General features: G+C 42.9%; 1 protein-coding gene across 2 annotated transcripts in view; it reads right to left on the reverse strand.

Moving 5' to 3' along the window:
* Nucleotides 1-434: 434 nt before the first annotated feature.
* tmem94 (transmembrane protein 94) overlaps nt 435-27,917 on the reverse strand; it is a 34,038-nt gene continuing 6,555 nt past the window's right edge. Inside the window, exons 3-32 of one of the 2 annotated variants that reach the window (XM_080455171.1) lie at nt 27,399-27,518; nt 27,111-27,238; nt 26,625-26,761; nt 25,747-25,955; nt 25,366-25,517; nt 24,235-24,337; nt 24,060-24,146; nt 23,743-23,859; nt 23,457-23,513; nt 21,444-21,548; nt 20,898-21,071; nt 19,518-19,748; nt 17,916-18,216; nt 15,810-15,983; nt 15,272-15,374; nt 14,674-14,882; nt 14,137-14,318; nt 13,869-14,004; nt 13,222-13,337; nt 12,650-12,749; nt 10,038-10,146; nt 9,699-9,885; nt 9,430-9,507; nt 8,648-8,733; nt 8,338-8,419; nt 7,928-8,076; nt 6,733-6,827; nt 6,331-6,424; nt 5,258-5,428; nt 435-4,418 (exon numbers count right to left, since the gene is read on the reverse strand). In XM_080455171.1, the coding sequence (XP_080311297.1) occupies nt 4,346-4,418; nt 5,258-5,428; nt 6,331-6,424; nt 6,733-6,827; nt 7,928-8,076; nt 8,338-8,419; nt 8,648-8,733; nt 9,430-9,507; nt 9,699-9,885; nt 10,038-10,146; nt 12,650-12,749; nt 13,222-13,337; nt 13,869-14,004; nt 14,137-14,318; nt 14,674-14,882; nt 15,272-15,374; nt 15,810-15,983; nt 17,916-18,216; nt 19,518-19,748; nt 20,898-21,071; nt 21,444-21,548; nt 23,457-23,513; nt 23,743-23,859; nt 24,060-24,146; nt 24,235-24,337; nt 25,366-25,517; nt 25,747-25,955; nt 26,625-26,761; nt 27,111-27,238; nt 27,399-27,518 (4,065 nt within the window). In that variant the 3' untranslated portion in view covers nt 435-4,345. The remainder of the gene's footprint in view (nt 4,419-5,257; nt 5,429-6,330; nt 6,425-6,732; nt 6,828-7,927; nt 8,077-8,337; nt 8,420-8,647; nt 8,734-9,429; nt 9,508-9,698; nt 9,886-10,037; nt 10,147-12,649; nt 12,750-13,221; nt 13,338-13,868; nt 14,005-14,136; nt 14,319-14,673; nt 14,883-15,271; nt 15,375-15,809; nt 15,984-17,915; nt 18,217-19,517; nt 19,749-20,897; nt 21,072-21,443; nt 21,549-23,456; nt 23,514-23,742; nt 23,860-24,059; nt 24,147-24,234; nt 24,338-25,365; nt 25,518-25,746; nt 25,956-26,624; nt 26,762-27,110; nt 27,239-27,398; nt 27,519-27,917) is intronic. The other variant, XM_080455172.1, reaches the window with a different exon arrangement.

A 27,917-nucleotide genomic window follows, 5' to 3' on the forward strand; every position in this document is an offset into this window, starting at 1 on the left:
CCACCACAGCAGTGGTTCTCACTCGTGGGGGTCCCCACATGATTTTGGGGGGTCCCCAGATGACAGTGAAGTGAATGTTAAGACCTTTTTAATACCTCAAAGGAAAAAGATAGAAAGAAAAAGATTGCATAAAGGTCATTATTGCATTCAAGAGTAAACAACTATAGTATAAAACATTGGTCAAACATTGGCCAAATTGTCAAATAATGTAAGAGGCAAAAAAATATTTAGAGCTTGTAGATTTGCACATTTTTGCTATTTTCCCAATATTTATCTGTGGAACCGAGTCAAACTAAATGTAATGCGTCAACTCCTACAATTCCAAGTGCTGTCAGGGTGGGGCGTCCGCAGTTCAAATATGATTATTTTTGGGGGTCACGGTCTGAAAAGCTTGAGAACCACTGCACCACAGCACAAATACCACTACAATCATATAAATAAAAAATACATTTATTAACATGACGTAATCAATGATACACAAACAAAATTAGGCAAAAACCTGAAATAATTTTACAGACATCTTAAAAAAATACAAAATATACCCTTATGTATCTTGTGAACAACCAAATAATCCATTATAACTTCTTCCCAAAGTCAACTGACAGAGGGTTCTGCTCTGAGCATCTGCATGGCATGGATAGGTTATAAAAATGTCTTATCAACCACACGTCACTGGCTGACGTGAAGAACTGAGTCACATTTACGTAGTGAGGTGAGGAAAAACTCTGCAGTTAGTTAGTACACACTTAACTGAACTCAATTCACAGTGTGCAGCGAACAAACCATAATAGAACAGTAAAATCATTTATAACATTTACATTGAGCAAGACTGAGCATCCAGCATTTATTTTTCATGCAGCATAGACTGAATGCTAGTGATGTAAAATTAACCAAAATATAAAATGGGGCTAACAGAAATGAGTCATTACTTATTGTAAATGTACCTGTTAAAAATGATCTTATCTTGAATGGCATCAGATAACCGTTACCTTTTTTTTCTCCACCCAGCACAGCTTTAGTGCCTTGGAAACCATGATTACCAATTAGTGCTTTTACATCATATTCTCAACCATTTCTCCCTCAGCTAGTCCATGTACACAGATGTTAACGTACGGGCTTACGAGGGGACACTATCAAAAAAGCGATTAAGAAGGGTACGCAGTTAATATCAGAGCAATGTTTTGTGCCATCTTGGATTCAGGGCAGGTTATTATTGTTTAACATTCGTGCGAAGAGGGTTCAGTGACATCAAATCACATGGTAGCCAAGTTCTGTGGGTGACAACGTAAACCAATTCGTATGGCAGTACTTGGTGACATCAGATGCAATGAAAGTACAACAAAGAAGGCTAGCTTCATTGCGAAGACCATGGACGCTACAGACATAGGCTGTTAATGGAACATGGTTACCATATGAATAAATGGGCCTAAACATAGTCTAAATAAACTGAGTGGCAAGCTGCAGGCTAGGAAGGATATTTGGATCCGTTTTATCAGGGTAATAAAAGATCAACAACACTGGCTTATTTTCCCTGGAATATGCTGGTCAAGAGATGATATCACCAGCTACCCATGTGCATCCTATTAAAATTGACATGTGGGCATCACAAACATAAAATTCAGATTTGATTGGCCAATCAAATTGGCCATATTGGTACTATATGATTGGCCAAGCTTTGTGTGACGTAGTGCTCTGATCAGTGCTACTAGATTTTCAGGCCACAAAGCAGCCTGAAAATTGAGATGTGAAGGCCACATAGTAGCCTAAACATGTAGTACTACAAATGTGTTCAAAACAATCACAAGTGTGTGTAGCCTGTAGTTTAATGAGAGATTATTATGGTTTAATTTATACTTTGTTCCACATTCCAAGCTCAACAACCATACTTTCTATTGAAATAAGTGCCGATACATTTTCCAATTGAAAATATCGCTTTTGCCAAGTTAAAAGGTTGCGCAAAAAAAGTATAGATTTGCTTAACATGTCTATGATGTCTATTTGTAGTTTAAGGACCACTTGTATTTTAGATTTGTACGCTGTGCAGCACTTTGGTCAACCTTGGTTGTTTTTAAACGTGCTGTACAAATAAAATTTACTTGACTAAAGTCAAGATGATTGATATAAATGATTTATTCTAGAATGCCTGTGTGTTTACCCATTGAGTTGGGAAAGTTTAAAGGTGAAAAGGGCAGGCAGACAGGCTGAAAGAGAAGGCAATTGAATGATATGAAGCACCTTTCAGGTGACTGTGTGATATTGTATAATACCACAGATGGAACCTTGTAATTTCTTTCAGTACATTGTTCACTACAGTATTCTGCTAAAGCCTTGCTAGGATCACTGTACTAGCAGTTTCTCACTATCAAAGAAACTAAAACATTTTTTATAGCGCAAGATTTGCAGTGGCATTCCTGCACATTCTTTAGATAGGTTTATAAAAATGAGATCAATTAGACTTGATCCTTCACATCAAATTAAAATTAATCTTCATTCCTTATTGTGTTACAGCATAAATGACCTTGGCTTTACTCAGGAGTTAGTTTGTGTGGGGGATGGGGTAAAAAAAAAAAGAGAAGTATATTGCAACTTAATGGAGTGAATATTATCTGCATTATGGCAGAAGGAGAAGGGCTGAATTACAAAAGTCGCTGGTGCAGGACAAGGTGAGTAAAAACGTCAGAAAGAAAAAGTCTGCTCAACAGCTTAATATTATGAAAACTATTTTACTGTGCGAATACACATTTCAACTGGTAAAAGTATGTAAAACAGGTTATTTCTGACTACTTTACACTGTTGACTGTTTTAACACAGCAGTGAGATTGTACTAATAGCTTGTATGGCCTAACGTGTTCTTTATATCTGTTCTCTTCTTCTTGCATCTTCGTTTAATTGGAGCTATTGCAAAATACAGTATGTAGCTTTCTCTGTATTAGATGTATAGTGTTTCTGTTTAACATACTTTTCCATATTGTGTCTCTACTCTGGACACGTGATGGGATAAGCCACTGTAATCATTATCACCCGACGAAGACCAAATTGGTCGAAACGTTGCAGTTTTCGGAGCATTAAGCCGTTTGGTGGACTTTTTCTTTTTTAACTAGAAAAGGGCCTGCAGCTCATAAATGCTTCTTTGTAACTGGTATCAAGCTGCCTGAAAGGCAAGAGGTAGCTTCACACCCTTTCCTATATGTAGTTACATGCATGTCAGGCCAATAACAAATGTCATTCTTACACACATACTGTATTCAACAATATGTTCTTATCTTTTGCTGCCAGGCCTGCATGGTGGCCGTAAAAGTCTAAATAAATGTTAATGGTAAAGACACACTAACATTCATATACAGTAGGTCTGTTAAATGAAGCCTGCTTGTTGCGCTAAACTTTAAAAAAAAACGAGAAAAAGGTTTGCTCCTCAGAGTGCAGGTCTCCACCAGGCCGGGTTGTGGAGTTGCATCATGAGCCAAGGAACCCAAGAGAAAAGATTTTGATTGTACGACCTACGGTTAAAAAATTATAGACCAAAATGTGAATCAGCCTGTTATAGCACCACCATTAGGCCGATTTGAGTGTGAAAAGTTTCACGCTGATCGGTCTAACGGTGCCGGAGATTTGCAGACACACTCCCGGGCAGATGGACTGACAGGGGTGAAAACATAGTCTCTGGCCATCCGGCCTGGCGGACATCAAAAAACATGTCACAGTCTAACATCGGTCCTCTGAGGTCTAATGTGGCTGTTTGAGGACTAACCACTACAGCTAGAATTCCTCAAGAGGAACACAAGACTTAGATCAAGATCACAACGGAACTAAGATTAAACAAAATCTGGCCAAAGTGAAGTAGCTAGGCAAATGCCTCCTTTGAGGAGCTATTTCCAAGACAATGGTGAAGCACAGAATGAGTAGGACCATGCAGGGTGTTCATCTCGGGTGACAAACCCAAAGAGGGAGAGTAAAAGAGAAAGAGCATAAGCTCTTCAAAAACATTCCTCATGCCTTTAAAACAAACTTAGATTCATAAAATAAATATGTACAGCTTTTTGGGCTCTTTTCTATTAAAAAAGAAGAGATAAATTAATATGATAAAATAATATATCGATCATTTCAATAAAATAGAAACTGAGAATCTCAAATATTTGCATCATGAAGCCCTACTGATGCAATTTGGTTGATATCTACCCCACCAAACAGTGGCTGCAGTGCTTTAGAGTTGAAATGGGTCAAGTGCCTTTGAAACGAGTCATGGATAGTGATTGTTAGAGGTGAAGCAATTCACCACTTCCCCTTTTCCAGAACGCCTTTTGGTTCCCAGTATAGTCACATGATTCAGTTCCTTGCGAGAAACCAATCAGAATGGAGAGTTCATTCCCAACTTGGTTTCAAACTGGAGCTTCTGCCTCTTCTGGTAGCGAACCCGCACCCTGTATTGGAAAGAGGGGAGAAAAACTATTTTACTAAAACACCTTATACAAGAAGATAAGCCCATCAACAATTACCTTGAACTTGGACCCTGAATACTGAAAAGACTGACCCCAAATGAAGGCAGTAGAACGATGACTACAAAATATGAACGGAGACATTTACTTTCTACCTCTCTTGTAGAGTACAGTGCTCACTTCCGTGCGTGATTGTACAGATGTACACATGGATCATTTAAAAAATCGCATTATCAAAATGTTAACACGTTTACCAGCATTATCACTCTGGTTCATAGGGTCCTTTCATCCTGGCTGTGTATCAATCAACCCATTTCAATGTAAGCTCAGAGAAAAGGATAGAATGGTCTCGTCTAAAACTAATCCTCTGTAATCCAACTCTCATCTCATGTGTTTTCTCTCGGATCTTAAAACCAATCACTTCTTTAACTTCAAATTTGTCCCTTCCTTCTCTCTACCGTCTGGTGCTCATGAATCTGCTGGATAGCCCCACGATGTCATTTTGTATGGGTTTAACATAGACAGTACTATTTGTATTCTGCGTTTCCATATGCAATACTTTCAATAGGACTATTTAACACTGACTAATATGTTAACATGTTCAGTACGTATTTCGGTTTAGAAGCCACGGTTCGTTGTTTTGTCCCACCCCCAACCAGAATGTATAAAACCAAAACCACACAGCTCACATTCTGCATATATTCAAAACAGTAAAGTAGCATCACAGTACTGCCTCCATACATTTCTGTCAGATTTGTGCTCATAAATATGGGATTTCGGTCACACAGTGCTCAGAAATCTATCAAGTATACATTCTTTCTTACCGTATCTCATTGAGCTTCACTAGTTCATTGACCAACACCACCAGTAGTGTGGACAGTGACACCAGCAGCCAGGCCTGCAAGGGAATGTCCCCCATGGTAAAGGTCATGCGGCTGTTCTGGTCGCGCCATAAGTGGTAATCCACCGTAGCCTGGACCACCTGACCAAACAAACTGGACAAGAGAAAATATACTTTCAATAAATATGGACTGAATGATGAGAGCGGGAATATGTGAGATGGATAGAGAGGGAACGCCCCCTGCTGTTTGCATTCAAAATATAAGTTGCCAAATGCCAATAAAATGGATCTAATGCACATTTCAGGTTGTACAACACATAGTTACATTATGTTGTCCCCCTTTCCCCAATCTTTAAAATATGTTAAATTATTTAAACTGATAGTTAATGACAGAAATATTATTTTAATGAGCATTTTTTCCAAAGCGGACAGCAAAGCCTATCGTGTTGATGCTGCCACTATCACACGAAGCAGGGGGTATTTAAACATGTCTATATTCCTCAGCTGACTTGTTAAATGCTTATATAAAGGTATATAAAGCAATAGTAAACATCAGTCATATGCTGCTGCTGATTCTGCTGCAATTAATTTCTTATGTGCTAATTATAGTTTCTCAAATGCTTTAACTGTTTTTTAACACATAATTAAAAAGTGTCCCTATGGCGATTAAACCTTTTCTTTAACACAACCAGCAGATGGCGTAGGTCTACACCAGGGGTAGGCAACCTTAGGCACGGGTGCCAACATTGGCACAGGGTAGGATGATCCCTGGCACAATGGCATAAGTGTGAGAGAGAGGATTTTTATAAAAAAATATTCTAAAACTCTAAACTGGAGAGGGAGTCTGGGAGATAGGTGGGGTTATTGCCCCCAAAAGTCTAATGGTCATTACATCCTGATCAGTGAGAGAAAAATGTTTCTGCTCAGATGTTGAACTTAATGTTGACATGGCACACCGACTAAAATGAATAAAACATGGCACTTCATGTCAAAAAGGTTGCAAACCCGTGGTCTACACTTTCACTCCCTATACAGTAGATACTGATGATGACTTACACCACAGGTACAGTGAGGCACCACCACGTGTTGCTGAAGGGACTCTTTTTCCAGAGGGGCTGAGAGCGGTGCACGTAGCTCAGGGAGAGCACCACTGGAACATCAGCACAGAAATAGAAATAGACAGTACATGTTTTAAAGAAAAAGAAAAACGTTTATCCATTTTTAATCTGAATCCTGTTGTTCTATTGTGAGGAGAAAATCTGATATAAATCTTCCCAATGCATTCTGTGTCATCGTCTCAGAGCTCACTCTCAAAAAGCACTGAGAATACTTGCCAAGTAAAATGTGTTTTCATGTCCTTCTCACAATAGAGCAATAGGATTCGGGGGAAAAACTTGGCCCTTATTAAAAATTCCTTTACTGTCAGCATTTGCTGTGTGTGTGAGAGAGAGCTCCTACCTATGTGTAAGGCCAGGAAACCCGCCATGACCTTCTGAGTAAGCAACAGACCATTGGAAAGCTGAATGAACCACTTAGGGGCGTCCTCAGATGAGCTGCATAAAAAAAACACACACATAGCATAGTCATGGTATTAATTCATTAAAGACTTTCACAGTAGCGTCCCAGAGAGAAAAAAGCAGATCTACAAGCTCACACAGATCGTCATACAACTAAGTAGGAGCGGTATTGCAGTCGCTGTACCGCACTGTTGTGACAAAAAAAGAGCTGAGCCAGAAGGCAAAGCTCTCGGTCTACCGAGCAATCTTCGTTCCTACTCTCACCTATGGTCATGAAGTGTGGGTCATGAAGTGTGGGTCATGACCGAAAAAATAAGGTCGAGGATACAAGCGGCCGAAATGAGTTTTCTCAGACGGGTGGCTGGCATCTCCCTTAGAGATAGGGTGAGAAGTCACAGTCAGTCACCCATGAGAGACTCGGAGTAGAACCGCTGCTCCTTGACTTGGAAAGGTGCCAGCTTAGGTGGTTCTGACATCTAGTACGGATGCCTCCCGAGCGTCTCCCTAGGGAGGTCCTACTGCACGTCCCACTGGGAGAAGAACCTGTGGCAGACCAAGGACCAGATGGGGGGGATTACATCTCCACACTGGCCTGGGAAAACCTTGGGATTCCCCAGGAGGAAGTGGCGAATGTTGCTCAGGAAATGGAAGTCTGGAGCTCTCTGCTGAAACTGTTGCCTCCGCGACCCGACTCCGGATAAGCGGTTGAAAATGGATGGAACTAAGTATATAGGGCGAGTGGTAAAATCTCTCACATCATTGTTAATACTGTATTATCTGAAGACTTGACCAGTGCACTGTGGATGGATTTGCTTATACGGTACATCTATTACTTGCATTTGCAGACTCATAGATTCAAGATGTGTACACAATAAGTAGAATTATTTGGTTTAGGTTCCTCCACATTGTAGCAGTAATAACAACAAAAAAGAAATATTTAACCACTTAAACCCTACTTGTTGACGGAGTACTCATGGTCCCATCCTTTTTGATCTCAACACCAACGCGTTGCGAGCTTGTACATCTGCTATTTTTGCTGAATGTTTGCAGCAGAATAGGGATGCTAGGGTTCATGTGGGTAAATTAAGAATAGCAGCAACTAAGTTGACAATGAAGGACTGTTACTCCTACTGTACCTGGCTATGAGTATATGAGAGCAGTTGAATGTGGTGTTGCTGCTCATGTTTTCACAGAACCCTTGCAGTGTGAAGCCAAAACCCAGCAGGTAGACACACATCGTCAGACCGAACTTCAACAGGAAACAGCCCAGGAAGTAGTTCTGGGTCTGATGAATGAAGACATGATGGCAAAATATTGGACAAATTGCATGCCAAGTGAAAAGACAGGGTGTTGAATTTGGAAAAGGTACAGTGCAGAATCCTGAGTGTTAATTTACCTCAAGAGAGTGTAAATAATTGACACTACGGGTCATTGTTTTACAAGTTTTACAGTGAACAACTTGATAAAATTGGTGGTTATGGACCCATCAGTAGCTGAAGAACGCATAAGAAAAATTCAGCTCAGCAGCCATTATAAATGATCCTACCTTCCTAGGAATGGAATCTAGGTTCTTCCCTGTGGCAACATTCATGACTGAACTGTCTGGAGGCTTCCCCAAGAACGACATACTGTCAACACAATGCATATAGATCAACAGTTAGGACACAGAGTTATGCATATAAAGAAAATGTGCATTTATAAAATTGCCATCCTAAAATATTGATGTCCTCAAGTAATACTAATGTGAGTGTGTGTGTGTGTGTGTGTGTGTGTGTGTGTGTGTGTGTGTGTGTGTGTGTGTGTGTGTGTGTGTGTGTGTGTGTGTGTGTGTGTGTGTGTGTGTGTGTGTGTGTTACCTGAGCAGTGGGCAGCTAAAGCAGGACAGCCAGAGGATGTCAGTTGTGTTGATGGGAGGAGGGAGCTGAGCTAAACATGCTAGGAACTAGAGACAAGCAAAGACACCCTTAATCAAACCTGACCATCCACGAAACCGTCTTCCCACATATAATGAACACACCTGATTATGTCCTGGGAGGCATTTGACTGAGGCCATGAGGTTACATTGACCAGATTTGTGATATATGATATCATATAGAGAACATTATGTTGTCTAGAACATTCAGCTAGTCAGCACACTCCTCACACAAAATAGGTCCAAACTAATTAACTTAAATTAAGTCAGTGACAGGATACCCATACCATCCAATAAAAAAAAATGCTGTAAATCCTTACAATATACACATAGTATTCATTTATACAAGGCAAGCGATATGGCACTCGAACTTGTGGTCTGGGGGCAGCCGTAGCTTAGTGGGAAGAGAGGCTGTCAGAAGGTCACCATTTAGCCTCCCAGCCTCGGTCTAGGTGTCAAAGCGTCCATTGGGGAAGACACTTATCCCCTAACTGCTGCCCCCCAAGCACTCATGACCATCTGAGCAGCCACCAACTGGGTCAAGCTGAAACTGAATTTCCCGAACAAGATTAATAAAGGTCTACAAAAAATATCATGAATAGTCACAGCTAGAGGACGCCGTAAGTCAAAACCCAGTATTTAGAGCCTTTTTAGTATTTACCAAGTTCAAGAGACATTTTGTGTGATACCTTCATATCAGCTTTAGTCACATGTTTTTTCTCTCACCTGGATGATAACGAGACAAAGCTGGCACTGCAGCAGGAAAAGGAAGCACTTGCGGATGCCATAGGTTGTGTGTCGTGCCTGGAAATAAATTCATTTGTAAACAGATTTGAATGAATGAATGAGTTGTTAACCCATTAAAACTGGGAAAGCATCCGTGTTATTTTAGATTTTTTTAAAGGTTTGAGAACTACTGATTTAGAAGGCATTTGTAGAATCGGCCTCAGGTCTTAATGGGTTAACTGCATGAGCATCTTTTCTCCATCCCTCACCTGCTCTATGAGTTTGACAATGCTGACGCTCTCCCCCTGGTGGAAGGTGACGGAGCAGCCCAGCGTGTTGAGCTGCCCGGACAGGCCCAGAGGAGACAGGCCCTCCGAGTTGCCGTTGAAGCCTCCAGTAGCGTAACCGAAGGTCTCCCACGAGCAGCGGGATGGGTACAGGGGTTCCAGAGCAATGCTGGGGGGAAGAAAAGGGGGAGATGGTCCATTTGTGTGCATATAGACATGTGATGTATCAAGGACATCTATTTATACATTTTGTGAACAAAACAACAGCTGTTAAGGGACATTTGTTTGTGTGTGTGTATGTATGCGTGTGCTCGTGTGTACCTGAGATCACTCTGCAGAAACAGGCAGCTGTTACGAAAATTGGCAGAGCTCCCCAGACAGCATGTGACCTCTCTGTTCTCCTGCATGATCTTCATCATTTCACACATGGCTGTGGACACACATCATTACATGTATATGTCACAGGGAAATTGGCAGTCCAGGGAAATTGACAGGGGAGCGCTAGTTTTATAGGCGCGGGGCGGTGCTGCGAGGCGGGGCTTTGATGCGAGGACGACGACCACAACAACAATATAACAACCAGGAAGCTACGCTAGGGGAACGCTGAAAATAAAATGGATAATATGAGAGAAATACTCAAGTAAAGTACGAATACCTCAAAATTGTACTTGAGTAAATCTACTTTGTTACTTTACACCACTAGTACAAAGCTCAGTGGCGCACTTCGATAATCATTGGACTCCCCACCCACTACCACTGGGAGCCGGGGTTTGACTCCCGCTCGGGACATTACTTTTTCAAACAACCGCGGACTACTTTTTTTCGCTGATAAAGTATAGTTTTGGACCATGACGGAGGCGCGCCGACTTAGCAGACCTTGAGGCCGAGGAGTCGCGCCCGAGCGCCTCCAGGCGCGAGTGCCCGCGACGACCGGCCGATGGTCTGCTAGTCGACTTAAGCGCCGTCCGAGTTATGTACCGATAGGCACAGAATCGTAAATGATGTTGTGGGGACTGCGTTTGCCCCAAGTGCCACTCACTGCACTAACATAGCCCGCCAGGCCCGCCCCCTTGTGCTTCAACTGCATGGAATGAGGCTGTGTGTGTGTGTGTGTGTGTGTGTGTGTGTGTGTGTGTGTGTGTGTGTGTGTGTGTGTGTGTGTGTGTGTGTGTGTGTGTGTGTGTGCATGCGTGCTCGTTTGTGCATGCGTGCTCGTTTGTCCGTGCGTGTGTGGTGTGGGGCTCATGTCTGGCTTGCATTGCCCTCTAGCGTTGATTCTACAGAATTGCCTGAGGGGCGGTGAAAACAAGCGTACCCCTTTCAATTTCCCTGGAATGCCAATTTCTCTGTAACATATACATTGGATTCTGGATTCTTTTCAGTGGTTAAAAACAAAGGGATAAATTAGGTGACACAACTAACTTTTTGACTGCTAAATAAACAATAGCTACACAATAGTTGAAGAATTGCCGACGCAACCACATTAAAGTTTATTCATAAACTTGACATTCTAGTTTTCACTGGCAGATAGACAGATAGTTGGCCTTTATTGATCATGAGGGATATTCAGTTGTCATGGCAGCACCACAGTAAGGAACACAGGGAAAATAATAGAAGATCATTCAGAAAAAAACATCCAACTACTGTATATTAGGCACACAGGATTTGATGGTGGGAACATGTTATTGAGATACAGTATTTGTAATGGTTGTTTTTTATTTAGAAGGTAGGACTGATCCACCTTTTACACTGAATGGCCAAAAGGGGGCATGGCAGTCGCTGTGGCCAATCACATAACTTCAGAAAACATTCACGTAACACCGCGATAACCTCGTTCCCAGACTTTTCTCATCTCTGTGAAGAAAAGCCTGGTAACGAGCAAATGCAGAGCGTGTCTATAGGGCAGGACTTCTGTTGTATGTACTTCCCCCGGAAGCTGTCTTTTCTGACCAATCACAACACAGGTTTCATGCAAGGGGAATGTAAACAGATCTGCAAAGCATCAACGCAACTTGGACGGTACTTCAGATACTTTAGGAAAGACACTCTCAGTAGCAGGTCTTGCCCAGCATGCAGCCGTGCACAAAAAAAAAAGACCTCCCTGGATTTTAGAGCATCTTCAAAGGGGCCATGTGGGGTGTCAACTAAATCAGGTCAGAGCCAAAAACATCCTGGTGGATCCTATTCTCTCGAGCCAGACTGTTGACTCACACAATTTCCAAATGCTTCTGTCATACAGTCTGTACAACTGAAGCGCTGAAAACACTCTCCCTAGGGAGGTCCTCGCTGCACGTCCCACTGGGAGGAGACCCTGTGGCAGACCAAGGACCAGATGGGGGGGGATTACATCTCTACACTGGCCTGGGAACGCCTCAGGATTCCCCAGCAGGAAGTGGCTGTTAAATTGGTTGTAACTGTAATTGTATTCTTGCTCTGTAAAGCACTTTGAGCTGCATTTCATGTCATGAAAGGTGCTATACAAATAAAGTTTATTATTATATTATAATGTTGCTCAGGAAAGGGACGTCTAGAGCTCTCTGCTGAAACTGTTGCCCCTGCGACCCGACTCCAGATAAGCGGTTGAAGATGGATGGATGGATGGATGGATGACAGCTTTCTTTCTCGGCTTTCAGGGGGTGTAGTTCCAGACTATAGCATTCAGAGATTGTGGAATAGTTGTCTGGCTACGCGAGACTAGTTGGATCACCACCAAGCCTTTTTCAGTTTAACTTTTTCCCAAGGGGGATGTGGCAACACTTTATGGACACAGTGGCTCCTTGGTGGAGGTCTGCACATTTCTCTAGTTTTGTCTTATATTATTGTTCTTATGTTGTTTTAGTAAATATACCCAAGATTATCTGTAAAACTGTATTTAAACACAGAATTCAAATTGAAATGAAATAATGAACAACATTCAAAACATTTAGACTCACTGTCAGGTGTGCAGTCAGTGAACAGCGGCACTAAAAGTGGCACGTTATCAATGTTCTTCAAATGTGGACGAACTTGATGGATCCCACGAGGTAGCTTGGCCTGGGGAGAGGAAGTAATGAAAGGTAGAGGGAAATGAAATTCAGCAAAGACATCATGAAATGGCATGTATTTTCAACAAAGTTCATTGAGAGAGAAAGCAGCTCATTACTGTAAGAATGTAGCACTAACAGATTATTATTCAATGAATGTACCTAACCTTAACCATGAATTAATTTAGACCATAAAATGTTAAAAGGTGATTGTTCTGAACCTGCAGTTTAGCCTGCAGTCACAAAAACATAACTTTTCAACAAGCAAATGTGAAACGAGCATTCACATTTTTGGTAATTTTTTTGTTAAAACCCACATACTGTATATATATATATATATATATATATATAGTAGTTTCTATGAGAGATCACTAAAATGAATTAAATTACAAAAAACGTATTAATCTTCTGTCGAGTGATTATTTGTTTCATGCCTATTGTGTGGTAAACCCATTCAACAATAGCAGGGTCAGTAGTATTACCCTATTGCAGTCGTCCTGGAAGCTGGGAACGTCACTGTCTGTGGGCTGGAAACTGGCCAGGTCAGAGTGGATCTCCTCCTCTGGGAGCAGCGGTCCTTCAGCCTCGTCTCGAGAATCTGCACTCAAACACAAACCACGTCATCTCCAAGGAGAAGTCAACCCATGGATATGCATACGCCTGATTTATGCTAGGTTGTGCATCATGTCTACAAGCTCTACAAGCTCACAACGTGTCACGGTGTGACACGTTGTGAGCTTTCAGATCTTCTTTTCTCGATATGCGACACTTGCAGATCTTCTATTCTCGATATGAGACACAGGCTAGAAACTGAGTAAATAATCTTGGAATCACATGGCAATGCTGTGGTTCGATGTGCTTCTATGTGGCCAGTCTGTGACGTCATTTGCCTGTGACGTATCTATGACGTATGATGTGGGCAAGGTTTTCAGCCAGATCATAGCCACTTGACTTCCCTTATGAAATTAAAAGTTAAAATATTTCAAAAAGTTTAAATTACTAAGTTTGCTGCTAATCGGTCCTACGGTTTGCAAGATTAGCTCCAGGCACATTAGACAGACACACACACACACACAGACTCTCCTATATGCCATAAGTAGACACTAAAAGGGTGTGGGACTGTGGTTACCTTGGTGCAGATCATCGTGCAGGGAGCCCTGGCTAGGACTGGGGTGCACTGGTCCTTCACAGGGGCTGTCTCCGTTTGGAGTCAGAGAGATATGACAGTTCCAGCCTGTCTCCAGACCCATCTTCTCTGCAAACACCTGCACGGATAGAACGTTTAAAACCTCGTTTCAGAGGGATTTTGTACTTGCATTATTTGCAAGTGGTGCCCTCCCCAGATCATTGTGTGCGTGCACACGTCTGTGGTGTGTGTGTGTGAGAGAGATAGAGACCTTGCTGCGGAGCTCATCCTCCATGGAGAAGTAGACGAAGCGGATACAGGCGGTCACCAGGGCGTCGATGAGTCGCACCGTGTCCAGCCGCGCCTGGAACTGTGACGACACCATGCCCATGAAGATTTGACCGCTCAGCGCCTGGATGCAGTCCTCACGCTCCAAGCCCTCGCCGATGCCCTCTGCAAGGACGACACCAGAGAAAGGTGGCAACAGGAGAGAGAGATGGAGAGAGCGACAAGGAGGGGGGTATAAAAAACATGCTTGTGTGAGGAAGGAGAATCCCCTAAAGAAACCGCATGTGTGAAAGGATATTCTATGAGATCTCTCATCTTTTGTTTTTAAACGTACTCCCTTGAATAAATCTAACCTCCAAGTTGTCTCCCTCTCCATGCTCTCTATCCTTTCCCTTCCCACTGATTTGCTCTCTCTCCATTCCAAGCTTCATCCAACACATATCACTCTCTCCGCCTTTCCGCAACATTCCCATGACCCATCAGCCTCCCTCCAACCAAACCCATGGTCCTTCCTTCCTACCATCAGAGCTCCAGCTGTTCCTGCGAGAGCTGTGTTTGATGGGGGTGGTGGCCGGCAACTCCACCCCAGAGAAGAGGCAGGGGCCTGGGGCCAGCTCCACGCACTTCCCATTCAGCTTATTGGACAGACACACCTGCATGGGCTTGTAGGCAAAGGCAGAGCAGTAGCCCGACAGGCAGGCACGATGGTAAAAGTCCAAAACCTTTTTTCTGAAAAAAAAAATAGGTTTAAATGATAGTTAGTGGAATGTTGCCAGCTGATTGCTCTCTGACAGAAGGTTCTATTTTAAGAGGGGGAGGATGGGCAGTTTTATTTATTTAGATAGAATAGTAGAGTCAGTAAATTGAGAACACCGTGGGGGAAGGGCCTGCAACACAGTTCTGCCGGATTCCAACTTGGGTACATTGTTGCTAATGGAATCCAACTTGGGTACATTGTTGCTAATGGAATCCAACTTGGGTACATTGTTCGATGGTCGATGCACTATCCACTCACCAACTGGCAGCCCTGATAGAAGATTTCTCATCACAGTAAGGAAAGCAAGCTTTAAAAGGCATGTGGATCATTTTCCCCATCAAAATCTAGCCTGTGTGCTTACCTGTCTGAGCCCAACAGGGGGTAAATGTCGGACCCATCCCAGAAGTCAGTGCAAGCCTCCAGGATGAGGTCCGCCGAACCGTGTGACAGCATCTGGACGTTATCTGTAGAACAGAGGATGAGGCATTTACCCGTTCCTGTTAACAAAGTTGACAAATCTAACACTGTTCATAATATGGATTTGCCAATAATAAAAAGTACATTTCACTGTTTTGGAGACAGGTGAAGATAGACACGGGAAAGACACGGGAAATTACACTACAGAGCAGGGGACCAAAACAATTTAATTATCTAGTCAGACATTTATGACCCCATATAGAGAACCCCTGGCAGGGCACGGTTTGCAAGCGCACAAAAACATTTCCACCTCCCACTGCTACAACTCCATTCTAGGGGAAACACTGTAGTGCAGTGGTTCCCAAACTTTTTAGATTAGACATTTGCCCGGGACCCAAACTACTGAAAATAGCAGATCTACAAGCTCACAACTTGAGAGAGATAGAGATAGAGGTATATACAGTGCTGTAGTGTATACTCACTGGAAGAGGAGTCTCGTACAAAAAGGGACATGAGGTGGGACATGGGAGGCTGCCGTTTGATGAAGGGCTGCAGGCGTTTTGGACAGGACTCCTTGTTCTTTTCACCAGAGGGCAGCTGGTATAAGGCAAGGTGGTTCTCCTGCTTAAACAACTCCCTCGCACCGGGGGTAAAGCCTGACACACACAAACACAGGAAATGGAAATTAGACATAATTAATGCATGAGTGCATGCGTGTATCTGTGTGAGAAAGAGAATGTGTTTAGTTTGTGTGTAGGAGTTAAATGATTAATTACTAATTGTCAAATTCGTATGAATAACGAGGTATCATGTAACAAGACTAAGTATAAAAGCTGTGCTGTGCCAACCAGACCAAAGACATTTAAACTGACTAACTTAACCATCCTTAAAGCCACTAGTGGGGCTAATAAATAATAAAAATAGTTGTTGTTAAGAGGCAGAATTGGGTGGGTTGGGGTGGTGTATTTAATATTTAATTCACAGAGGGAGGCAATAGAGAAGGGGGGGGGGTAAGTTTCATCCTCTGCAGAAAATGAAGTTGTACATAACCCATTAACACATTGGGTGCCAAAACCGTATATATACGGTTTTGCGCATACTAACGTTGAGTGCCAAAACCGTATATATACGTTTAAAAAAAATAAAAATAAAAATACTTTTTTTTTTTTTTTTTTCCTTCACAGCAACAGGAAATATCACTCCTACAAGATTTAGACTCCAATCCACCTCCTGGTTAACTTATGACTTCAAAAACCTGTATCTCGGCTCCTGTGCACTTTTTTTTTTTACAATGTTAATTTAACTATTTTCAACTGGCTGCAACTATGGAATGGATTTCCGAATGTTTTAAATTTTTTCCCCCCGATTGTACGAGACCTGTATGTGTGTAATGAGGGGATCACCGTGAGGACGGTGATCACTGAAAATATTTTGTGACTACTTGAAAAAGGTTCAAAATGTTTAAAAAGTCCTGGCACTCAAAGTATAATATTTTAATAAACCTCTGGCACCCAATGTGTTAAGACCTGAGATACGATTCCACAAATGTCTTCTAAATTCTAACAGTTTTCTAAAACACTTATGTTGCTATAATAGCAGTGGTGCTCAACATTTTATATGTCAAGCACCCCCAAAATTATATGTATTTGGTCGCCGACCCCCATCTCAACCCATAATAAGAAAATATTATGGGTTAAGCTCCTCTTGAAACTATGCTTGGCAAAAAGTGCCGTACCATTAGGGCTGGGCGATCAAACAATCTTGATAGTTGATTGCGATAAAATGCACGTCAATGACGAAGATAAGCTATGGACATTAATACTCAATATGGATAGATCTAACAGTCTATCACACAGCTAAAATAAATGCAACAGTGTCAGACTGCAGTTCTTAGCTTGCAAGTCAAAGTACACACTCATTTCCTACTGTGACTAAGAGTTTATATTGAGCTACCAGCGGGGAGGAAAGTGCATGTGAAAGTGATTGAAATGGGGGAAAAGCAGGAAGTACAATTCCCTGGAGGGGGACTTTCCACAGAAAACGAACTACTACGAAATAAGGACTGTTAGTTACAGCAGTGGTTCTCAACCTTTTCAGGCAGTGATCCCCCAAAATCATCATATTTGAACTAGGGATCCCCTAAAATAATCATATTTGAACTGGGGACCCCCCCCCCCCCCCCCCCACCCCACCGTGACAAGCACTTGGAATTGTAGGAGTTGAGGCATGACATTGGACTTGGTTCCACAGATAAATATTGTGAAAATAGCAGATCTACAAGCACTGTGAGCTTGTAGATGGGCTATTTTCAAAGATTTATTATATTTGACGATTTGGCCAATGTTTGACCAGTTTTTATAGTACAGTTTGTTGATGACTGTTTATGCTGTAATGGTCTTTTTTTCTTTTTTGTATTAAAAAGTTCTTAAAAGTCCTTAAATTGTCACTTCACTGTCATCTGGGGAACCCCCCAAAATCATCTGGGGGAACCCCCTGGGGGTCCCGACCCACAGATTGAGAACCACTGAGTTACAGCACTATTTGAGCACAAACACTTTCCCCTCTGTGAGCAACCGTGCCATCCTCACCTATGAGCCGGGACAGCTCGCAGAGCCCCCAGGGCACGTGCACGGGCAGCACGGCGCCATGGCTCTCCTGCAGCGCCAGGTTGGAGAGGTGGTCAGAGAAGCGACACAGCTGCTGCGTGACGCTGGCATTGCACAGGTTGAGCATGATGTTGAGGCCCAGCGGCTTGAGCGAGGGCAGGTGGCACTGCCAGGAGAGGTCATCGAACTGGATGCTGACCGGGTTCTGCTGGTCCTGCGACAGGCTGAGCATCTCCAAGTGGTAGTCACACACAAAATCATCTGCCTCCGGGCAGCCGAGGTCCTGGAAGACAATGGAGGAATAACGAGAGAAGAAAAATGACAAAAAAGTTAGAGAGCAACTAATGCAAAGCTCACAAGTACAGAAAGGAGTGATTTGTGTTTTACTACACTTGTGGCGGGGGTTTGTTGCTTTGGTCCCCCATATAACAGTGGTTTTCAACCTTTTTCGCGTCAAGGACCCCCAAATTGACACATATTAGCCCACGGACCCCCATTTGAAAAGATATGCCAGGGACTCAACCGTTTTGATTTCTTGGGGGTCTTAATCTACACTGTAATCATCATCATTAGTGTTCATTTAACTCTGAGAACCAAATGGAAAATGGATCCATTTGTACACGCTCAGAGTTACAGACACATAAGGGTCAATTTGGTTTCTAACTATTAATTTGGCTGGGGACCCCCTGGAACCCCCTCAAGGACCACTGGTTGAGAACCACTGCCATTTTTATATTTAAGATGTTCTTTTACAGTTAAGGTTACAATTAATAAGGCACATAGGCAAGTACTGGGTTCAGACGATTAGGGATTAGGGTTAGGGCTACGGTTAGAGTTAGTTTGAGGGCTAGGGAGAGAGATTTTGCAGTAAGGATTGTGTGTGAAAGGTAGTGCAAGTGATTTTAGTTTTTTATTCACACAAATAGGTTTGTGTTAAAGGTTAAAGCTTCACATTCCGATTTTTGTTCCCCGAAAAGGAAAAAAACATCACTATTAGTTTGGGTCAAAAAGTCAAATGTCATCTTTAACACATTCCATGCCAGACGTTAATCTCATAATGTACTCACCAGTGCCAACGTGTTATTGTTGTTTTTTTGTTTTTTTCACGTCGCCATAGACCTTGTTAAAATCCTTAAGATTGAGCTGTGCACTGTTTGTAAACATCGCCGACATCTCACTGATTCTACCAGTGAAAACCACGTGTCAAACGGAGCTCCATTGTTGTAGTTAGAACGGTTTACGTTAAACAGTGATATGCGAGGAGAAAAAACTACAAGGAGAAAATGGAGTTTCAGTTTCGTCATTAGAACGAGGGCCGACGGGATCGGCAAAACCGGATCCCAAATAATTCCGTTTCCGGTGGTCAAACCGGAACCGGAAATGGATAAAAAAAATCCGAAAGTGCACTTTTGGTGAAATCAACGCGAACCGGCGGTTCGCGTAGATCTACGCGATTGGCACGTGGCGGCTTTAAATAGGTTCGCGTAGATCTACGCGATTGGCACTCAATGTGTTAATGAATACTTGCTTTTGACATACCCACAAGGATACAAATACGAGTGTGCGTGTGTGTGTGTGAGCTACCTGTTCCGGGTCCTCCTCCGCCTCCTCCCCTCCCTCTGTGTCGTGGCTAAAGCTGACGTTGGATCCTGAGTGGTGTTTGGTGCGTGTGTGGATGTGCTGGGCTGCCAGCCGCGGACGCAGCACATCAGACGAGCGAGCCGTGTCATGGGATGTTTCGCTGGGCTCGGGCCCCTCCCCCAGCTGAATGGAAGACTCCATCGGCAGACAGAGGAGGGCGTCTGCTTCCTGGACCTGTACGGACAGGAGGGATAAACAATCAGGACGATTCGACAACTTCAAAATACCAAATGTGGAATTCATAGGGATTGACTAAGTCAGGGGTCTTTAATTGATTCACTGCCAATCACGTAGATCTACGCAAACCTATTTAAAGCCGCCACGTGCCAATCGCGTAGATCTACGTGTAATATTTTTTTTTCCCCAATTTGACCCAAGGAGATATGATTTTTCGAAGATCTAGACTCCTATCCACTTCCTTGTTAACTTAAAACTAAAAAATTCTGTATCTCGGCTCCTGAGTACTTTTTTTTTTCAATGAAAAACTCTGGCACTGGCTAAAAAAATATGAAAATACCTCTGGCAGTTAATGGGTTAACAGGGGGTCCGGGACCCCTAGGGAGTCCTCAGAGCTACTACAGGGGGTCTGCCAAATCTTTGTGTGATGGGGAATATTAGCCTGAAAATAGCAGATCTACAAGCTCACAACGCCTCGTGCTACGAATAGGGCACAGAATAGGCATGCTGGGGTTCAAGTGGTTAAAGATATTTTGAAATATTATTTTCGTCACAGAAATGACCAACGTTGACAATTTGCTTGGCACCACTTTAAGGGTGAAGGGTGAAGTTACAGACTATGTAGCATTCTAAGATTGTCTTCTGGCTTGAGAGACTAGATAATACAAGTGTAACTTACATGCCACTTACATAAATGGGCAGCAGCCAGGATGACTGAATAAATATTTGTATTGTGAAGGACAAAAATAACAAAATATGTATAATGAGAGTGAGACAGATAACTGAAAAAAGGTGGAACTGATTAATTATAATTTGAATAATTGACAACAAACAAAGACTCATGCAAAAATAGCAATTTCAAGACTATCACAACAAAAACTTTTTTTAAAGCTTTTTTGTACTTTTTGGACCATTTTTTTAAAGTATAAAACCAGGCTTAAGTGATTAAAACCAGCAAAAGACAATACTTATGCCATGTCACGATATCTAGTCTCATATCACGATATGGATATAATATTGATACTGTATATTGCCCAGCCCTAGTAATGATGAAGAGTGAATAAGCTATACTCGTCTTCTCATAAGGAAGACACACACACTCACAGTACACACACACACACACACACACACACACACACACATTACCTCATCCCTGTCCTCATCACCTTCCATGCGGCAGAAGGAGTTGACGGACAGGTCATCTTGAAGGTCGTCTTGGCTGTCATGAGAAGGTTCTACTCGCCCGCTGAAAAAGAGCACCGTCTCCGGACTGGGGTTTGGCCATGACAGAATGCCCTGCTTGTCTACACAGCACAGCACCTACAAACACATAATATGTACAGTATGTAAGTAAGCTCACATTTTGAGTGTATATAGTCTACTCATTTATATACCTACTGTGTGTGTATATATAAACATTATCTTCGCTGTCAGTCAGAAACCTGTTCAAAACCATTACTTTTCAGGAAATGGAAAAAATAACCAGTGTTCCAATGGATCCAATGTATTTTTATTTAGTCACAAGCTCTTGTTAATACCTACCTGGTTGAATAATGTTGGTTAAATATTCATAAAACCCACAGACAGACTAGATCCTACTAGATTAAATCTAGAGATACAATTATTCTGCCTGTCAGTTAGGATATACATATGCTTCAGAGTGAATTACACACACACACACACACTACTCACAGTGACAGATCCTAGGATGTGTAGCAGGCTGGAGGTGTAGCAGAGTGTCTGAGATTCTCCCTTCAAGACGCCCACCAGATGTCTCCACACGGAACGCAGCATTTCCTATACATACACACACATCCACAAACAGTTAAGGTCATTACACACCGGCGATTATGCGAATATACGCAAAATTCGGACTCGTTCCGAATAATTAAAAGACGCTTTTTCGCTCCATGGAAGCTTGCATTGACTTTAAGGTTTTTTATAAAAAAAGGAATTATTCGCATGAAAAAAATCGCCCCCGGTGTAAGGAGGAGACCGCTGCTCTCTGTTCAAAACAACACTCCTCAAAAATACATTCAAAAAGCCTCAAGTGGTATTTTTGATAATGCTAAAGCAACAAATCAAACAATTGTTTTTTATTTAAGCTAGCCTGCTGTGGCGTAGTTGTGGAGTTACTGTAAAAGATTAGGCTGAAAAGTATATCACTTTTTTAAAGCAAATAAATAGGCCTATATGAGCTTTATGACCGACATAAAAAAAACGGCTGTTTCTAAATGTAAAAAAGTGCTACTGTTACATGAGAAGGAGGCAAAGCCTAATGAGATGTGTGAATTTCCATGCTCTCCTTGGCTTTGTTTGATGGGAGTCCATGATGGCCAGCACAGCAGGGGACAAAACAATCACAATGAGCAATCACTGCTCAGTCTTGACACAGTCGAGTGCAGCTCCGTGATTATTTCAGAACCACGGTTCCCTTCCTTGTTACCTCTCCTTTTTTAACAAACAAGGCAAATTAATTAATCCCAAAGAAGGAGATGAGGAAAGGACACAAGGAAAGGAAACCCCACAGGATTAATGGTGTGGGTGCCTCATTGAGGGTCATTTTCAGTCATGCAGAGCAGGCAGACATGGGTAGAGCTGGAAGGGCATGCACTTAAGCCCTTCTTAGAAACACCTACGTATTACTGTTTACCTGGCCTATACTGTGTACTTTGTCATATGACACTATGTTCTCAGTGCGTTTGGCTATATTTAAAAATAAAATAATGTTTTTTTTATATATTTTGGAAAATTTGACCAAACTATGTACACCAGTTGTATGTTTAAAGATACCAAGGACAGGTCAGTAACGTCACCACTAAGCGTCATAAAGCAGAAATGCTTCAGACTCATAGGGCCCTTTGCTTGAACCTCAAAACCAAATAATAATGTTGTCACACCATGGATGAATTGTACTTCACACATCAAGCGTATGTTTTGCTTGACAATGTGTATTTCAACTGATACATTTCTCTTTCGTGCCATTTTCAGTTGAAAAGTCATCGAGTGATACTTGTGTGGGCTGTGTAACTACAGGCTACACACACTTCCAATTGTGACATCACTGTCAAATCCTTGGTTTATTAATTCTAGCCTGCCACTTACCCGTTTATTGTTCTGTAGCAACAATACAATAACCAGAAACAACAGAGCGAATGGGATTTACTGTATTGATTGCAGCTTTTCTCTGATTACCAAAGATCAGCAGGCAAGGGGGAAAGGGATTACAGACTGGGTTTGCTCAGTAAAAATCTGAGACTGTGGCGAGTTTAAAAAGTGTGAAAATGGCAGGACTGATTGTCAAAATAACATGACAAAGATGATAGGAATCATTTGTGCAATCAAACATCCAAAAGTTCATGGTCGAAGAGTGTTGATAGTCCATAATATGAAGAATGAGAATGACCAAAGTGAAAGGAAATAACTGGCCGTGCAAGATGAAGAAAACGAAGATATATATATATATTTTTTTTAAACTAGACGAGAGGATAGACAGATGAACAATCAAAGAAGTGATCATAATCAAAGATGTCCATGAAGGTTTCCATAAGTCAATAGGATGGAGGAAAGGGTATAGTGAGAGCTGTGTACAGGGTTCCACAGAGGACGGGGTGCAGGGGTGAGGGCTGCGAGCGAGTGGGAGCGAGCGAGCGAGCGAGCGGGGGAGCGAGCGAGCGGAGGAAGGGAGACAGTGAGGGGTTATACCTGGGAGGACACCACTTCCGTGTAGCTGCTTAGGGTATCCTCAGAGAACTTAGCAAGCTGGGGCAAGAGAAGAGTCTAGTTAAAACACAGAGGGAGACCCTCTCTGCGTCTCCTCCGTGTGTGTTGTGTTTGTGTAGACGTTCGTTACAACATACAACACAAGGGCATGTACCCTCTCTCTGTTAGGAGCTATACTGTAACTCACTCTTCCTGTTAATGCAAACAAGGTTACAAGGGATTGTGTGTGTGTGTGTGTGTGTGTGTTTTAAGTGTATTTTTGTCTCACCAGGCCTGTGGGTGAGGCGCGGCTGGACTCGGCAAGAACGCGGGCCTCTCCATAAGCATTGACCAGCACCCACATAAAAGGGAAGACCAGAGGCAGGATCGGCAAAACACCCATCAACTGAAAAAAACAATTACATCTCATTCAACTTCTTTTTAATCTTAATTTGAAACTGCGTACTTACAGTAATGTAATCTATGTATTAAATTAGAGAGTGAGTGAGTGAGTGAGTGAGTGATATAGATATACACACACACACACACACACACACACACACACACACACACACAGTATAAAGACTATATACAAATAGTCTGTACCTGCAACTGGAAAAAGTTGAAGCAGCCAGGGGTGAGGTTGGGTGCATCACAGAAGTAGCGGACAGTATTCACCAGCAAAAACGCCACCTAAACCAAAATTATTGTTTTAAAACAGGTAGAACACGCAATGCCAATTAACAGAAGGAAACATTTTCAAACTCATCTAAGTGCTCACCAGCACAACAGGACAGGTTATCTTGGTCATAACTGACTGCACAGTGAACCTCTCATTATCCAGAGCCGTGATGGGCCGAATCAGGGCCATCTCCAAACTTTTCCTGTTGAAAGAAAAAGATGGCAATGAAAGAAGATTGTTTAAACCAATTCCTTCTTCCTCATTGATTCCTGTCTTTAGTGAGGTTGGTGTTTGGCATGTGAAATCACATGCCGTCTGAGTGGCGTGCCAGTGAGTGCCATGTCTGAAGACCACATTTTTGTTGTAAAACACAATATTATGCACAAGGTTCAGCTTCAAAAAACATTATTGAAACAAAAAACATGATTTTTGGGGGGCCAGTACTTTAAGTAATTCTGCAGCCTAGGTGCACAATACATAAACCCCCCTTTTCAGTGTCTGTACGGGTGTACTGTAAGCGCAAAGAGTACTGTTCCGTACTAGATCTGGAAGATATACTACGGGCACGTACAGTATATACTGTATATATACTTAATAACTTTTTTCCAGTGATGGTTCAAAGTACAATGAGACATATTCCAGTGTGTGTGCACCAGTTAGGTCAGACTTGTATATCCTCACTGTAAATGGACGATTTACGATAAAAAAAAAGAAAGAAACCGCAATCATTGACCACTTTGATTTGGCAAAACAAAGTCTGGAGAATCATTCGGATGATGTGAAAAAACATTTACCCAAAAGCATTACTTCTGAGAAATAATTAACACTCTCTACCAACCAACACACTGTCAGCTCAGTCCGACCTTTCTTTATCCTATGCTATCCATGTATAGTATACGCTGAAGAGAAAACAGTAACAAAACACAAACCCACCAATAGCCCAGTAGTTCTTAAAGTGGGGTCCAGGGAACCTCAGGGTTCCTTGAGGGGGTTCCAAATGGACCCTTAGAGTATCTTTAACTCTGAGGGCTCCATGTTGAGGACGTTAATAACGCCTGCCGCTAGGTCTTAACCATGGTCTTAAATTGCGTCATGGGGGTGCGTCCAGCACAATGTTGGTATTTGCACGACGCAAAAATGCGCCTAGCTCTAGCACAATAGTCATGGGGGTCCATAAAATGAAAAGGTTAGAGAACCCATGCACTAGCCCAACATAGCCGAGTCACCAACCTGACAATGTCCAGGACTGGTGTGCGGACAACTCTGAACAGCCGGTGCTGTTGGGGGCTCTGAGGGCCTCTCTTTTCATTGGCCAGCGGTGAGGGAGGAGGGGAGACTGGGGGGAACACGTCTCCTGGCTCCAAAATTATGTGCTCGTCATCCTGGGCACGGGTAGACACAGAGGAGACAAGTAAAGCCTGAGTTATTCTTAGTTGTGTGCACTGAAAATAGCCACAACGCCACAACAATAGCCACAACGCATTGCAGTGCAACGTGTTGTGAGCTTGTAGATCTGTGGTGTGTATAGATCTGTGTAGTTCACACAAAGAGAGAGAGAGAGAGAGTGCATGTGTGCGTGCGTGTGTGTACAGTATCAATACACGTTCGAACCTTGATCCCCCTGAGGGAAGCAAACGCCTCTTGTCCGGGTCTTAACGCTATAACGTCCCCTTCCACAAGCAGACTGACGGGCAGGTTGACCAGTTGGGAGTCTCGGTACGTCCAGTGGAGGGACCAGGACGGAGACGAGGGAGTGTACAGGTCAGGGTAGAGAGACGGAGACCACCGTATCGCCTCAACTTCACACCCTGAAGTATAGTCTTTAGTGGGGAAGTGAGGAAGGGGGGGCAAGGAGACAAGAGAGGGAGGGTGTGGAAGATATAATAAGACAACGTTAAAGCGTTTCAATGAGGAGATGGTGAGAAATTCAAAGAAGAGCGAGATCAAAGGAGGGTGTTAAATCTCAGACTTTAAATGTTGAGTGTTATGGATACTTTTGATTTGGTGTCTGGGTGACGCAGGGGTATGGTTCCAGTCCACCACCATGTAGACTGGGGTTTTGACTCCTCCACGGTGCCTCCGACCTGGCCGGGCACTCCAACGAGCACAACTGAACGTGTTCATGGGTGGGAAGCCGGCAGGGGAGGGTGTTCAGTCACTGGACTAGCAACTTCTACTACAGGTTGGTTGGGGCACCTGATCAGCAGAGGGAGTGGAACTGGGAGGGATAGCGAGTGTTCCTCCACACTCCCTCCCAGTGAAACTCCTCCCCGTCAGGTGAAAAGAAGAGGTTGGCGACTCCATACGTTTCCATGGTTGTCTTCTACACCCTCCCATCAGTCCCCTGACCAAACAGTAGGGGTTGGCACTGACAGGCACTACACAAACATGTGGGGTATTGGCGTTTGGCCATGACTAAATTGGGAAGAGAATTGGCGGGCAACAACCTAAAAACTGTTGATCAAAATCTACTCGAGTGGATTTCTCACCATTGAGCTGTGCAATGATGAACTTGAGGCGTCTGACCATCTCGCTCCTCTTGAGCTTCTCCTGTCGGCCAACCAGCAGCAGGTTGAGGATGAGGAGCAGGAGAAGAGCGGCAGCATTCATCAGCTCCATGCCAGTACTGAGAACAGAAGAGCCGCAGATGAATATGACTATGAATTCAGAAGATCAATTTGTCAATTCACACAAGGCAGTTAGTTGTCTGTGTGATGAAGTCAAACGCATCATTTTGCATACGCAACGCATGCAATGCAATGACGCAAAACCGAAGTCAACCATTATACAGATGGAATACACACTCTTGTGTTCACTAACCAGAGACCTCTGAGTCACTGGTTGGGCTCCCTAGGTCAAGGCCAACCTGCTACCCCCATGTATTCACACGGATGAGTCTTTCTTTAGCGGGGAGTCGGGGACACATCTTTCATAGATATTCAATGCAAAAAAACATTTCCATTCAGGTGACCCACCTGCCCTGCGGCTGGCTGCCAGGGCAACAGACCAGTCCCAGTACCACCAATAGAGTGAGTGCAGCTCCTGGCCAATGGAGACAGGAAGGACGGTTGCCATGGTAAAGGAAGCTCTTCAGCCAGCGTTCCTATGGTTACACAAACAACAGAAAACTATGATTTGTAGCAACTTATGTAATACATCTGACACACATAACACATAAAACTTTGTTTTAAGAAGTTGGATGAAGAGGTCTGCATGTGTGAGTGCATGCGTGTGTGTGTGAGTGTGTGTGTGTGTGTGTGTACCTGTAAGGAGACTCGTCTGCATGTGGTCTTCTGATCCTGTTCCAGCAGACTGGTCAGCTGATCCCTGAGCGTGGTCAGAGCCTGGCCTGTAGTCAGGCCTCGAATCACAGCCCCCTCCTCCTGTAACACACCGTCAACACTGTTTACTTAAGACCCTGTAAAGTATGTGTATGTGTGTAAAGTATGTGTATTCTAAAATGTTCACACCACATAATAATGTGTTATTAACAAACAAGACAAATATTAATGTTTTTTTTAAATGCCACGTTTTGAAAAGTACGTTTCAAAAATAGTGCTGGCTATATTTGCATATTTTCAAGGATGCACTTTGGGACACCGGAAATATGGAGTGGTTTTTCTAGTTCATTGTATGTGGGAATGTCTTCAACAGGGGGTTTGGAACCCCTAGGCCTAGGGAGTTGTCAGAGATCTGTCGTCACAGATGCTGATATGTGGCTGGCTGGCTATAATCTATCCATACCGGGAAAATAGTTTAGCCTGAAATTAAGTGATTACATA

This window comes from Gymnoscopelus braueri (genome assembly GCF_963280865.1).
Source record: "Gymnoscopelus braueri genome assembly, chromosome: 17".
NCBI classification, from domain to species: Eukaryota; Metazoa; Chordata; class Actinopteri; order Myctophiformes; family Myctophidae; genus Gymnoscopelus; species Gymnoscopelus braueri.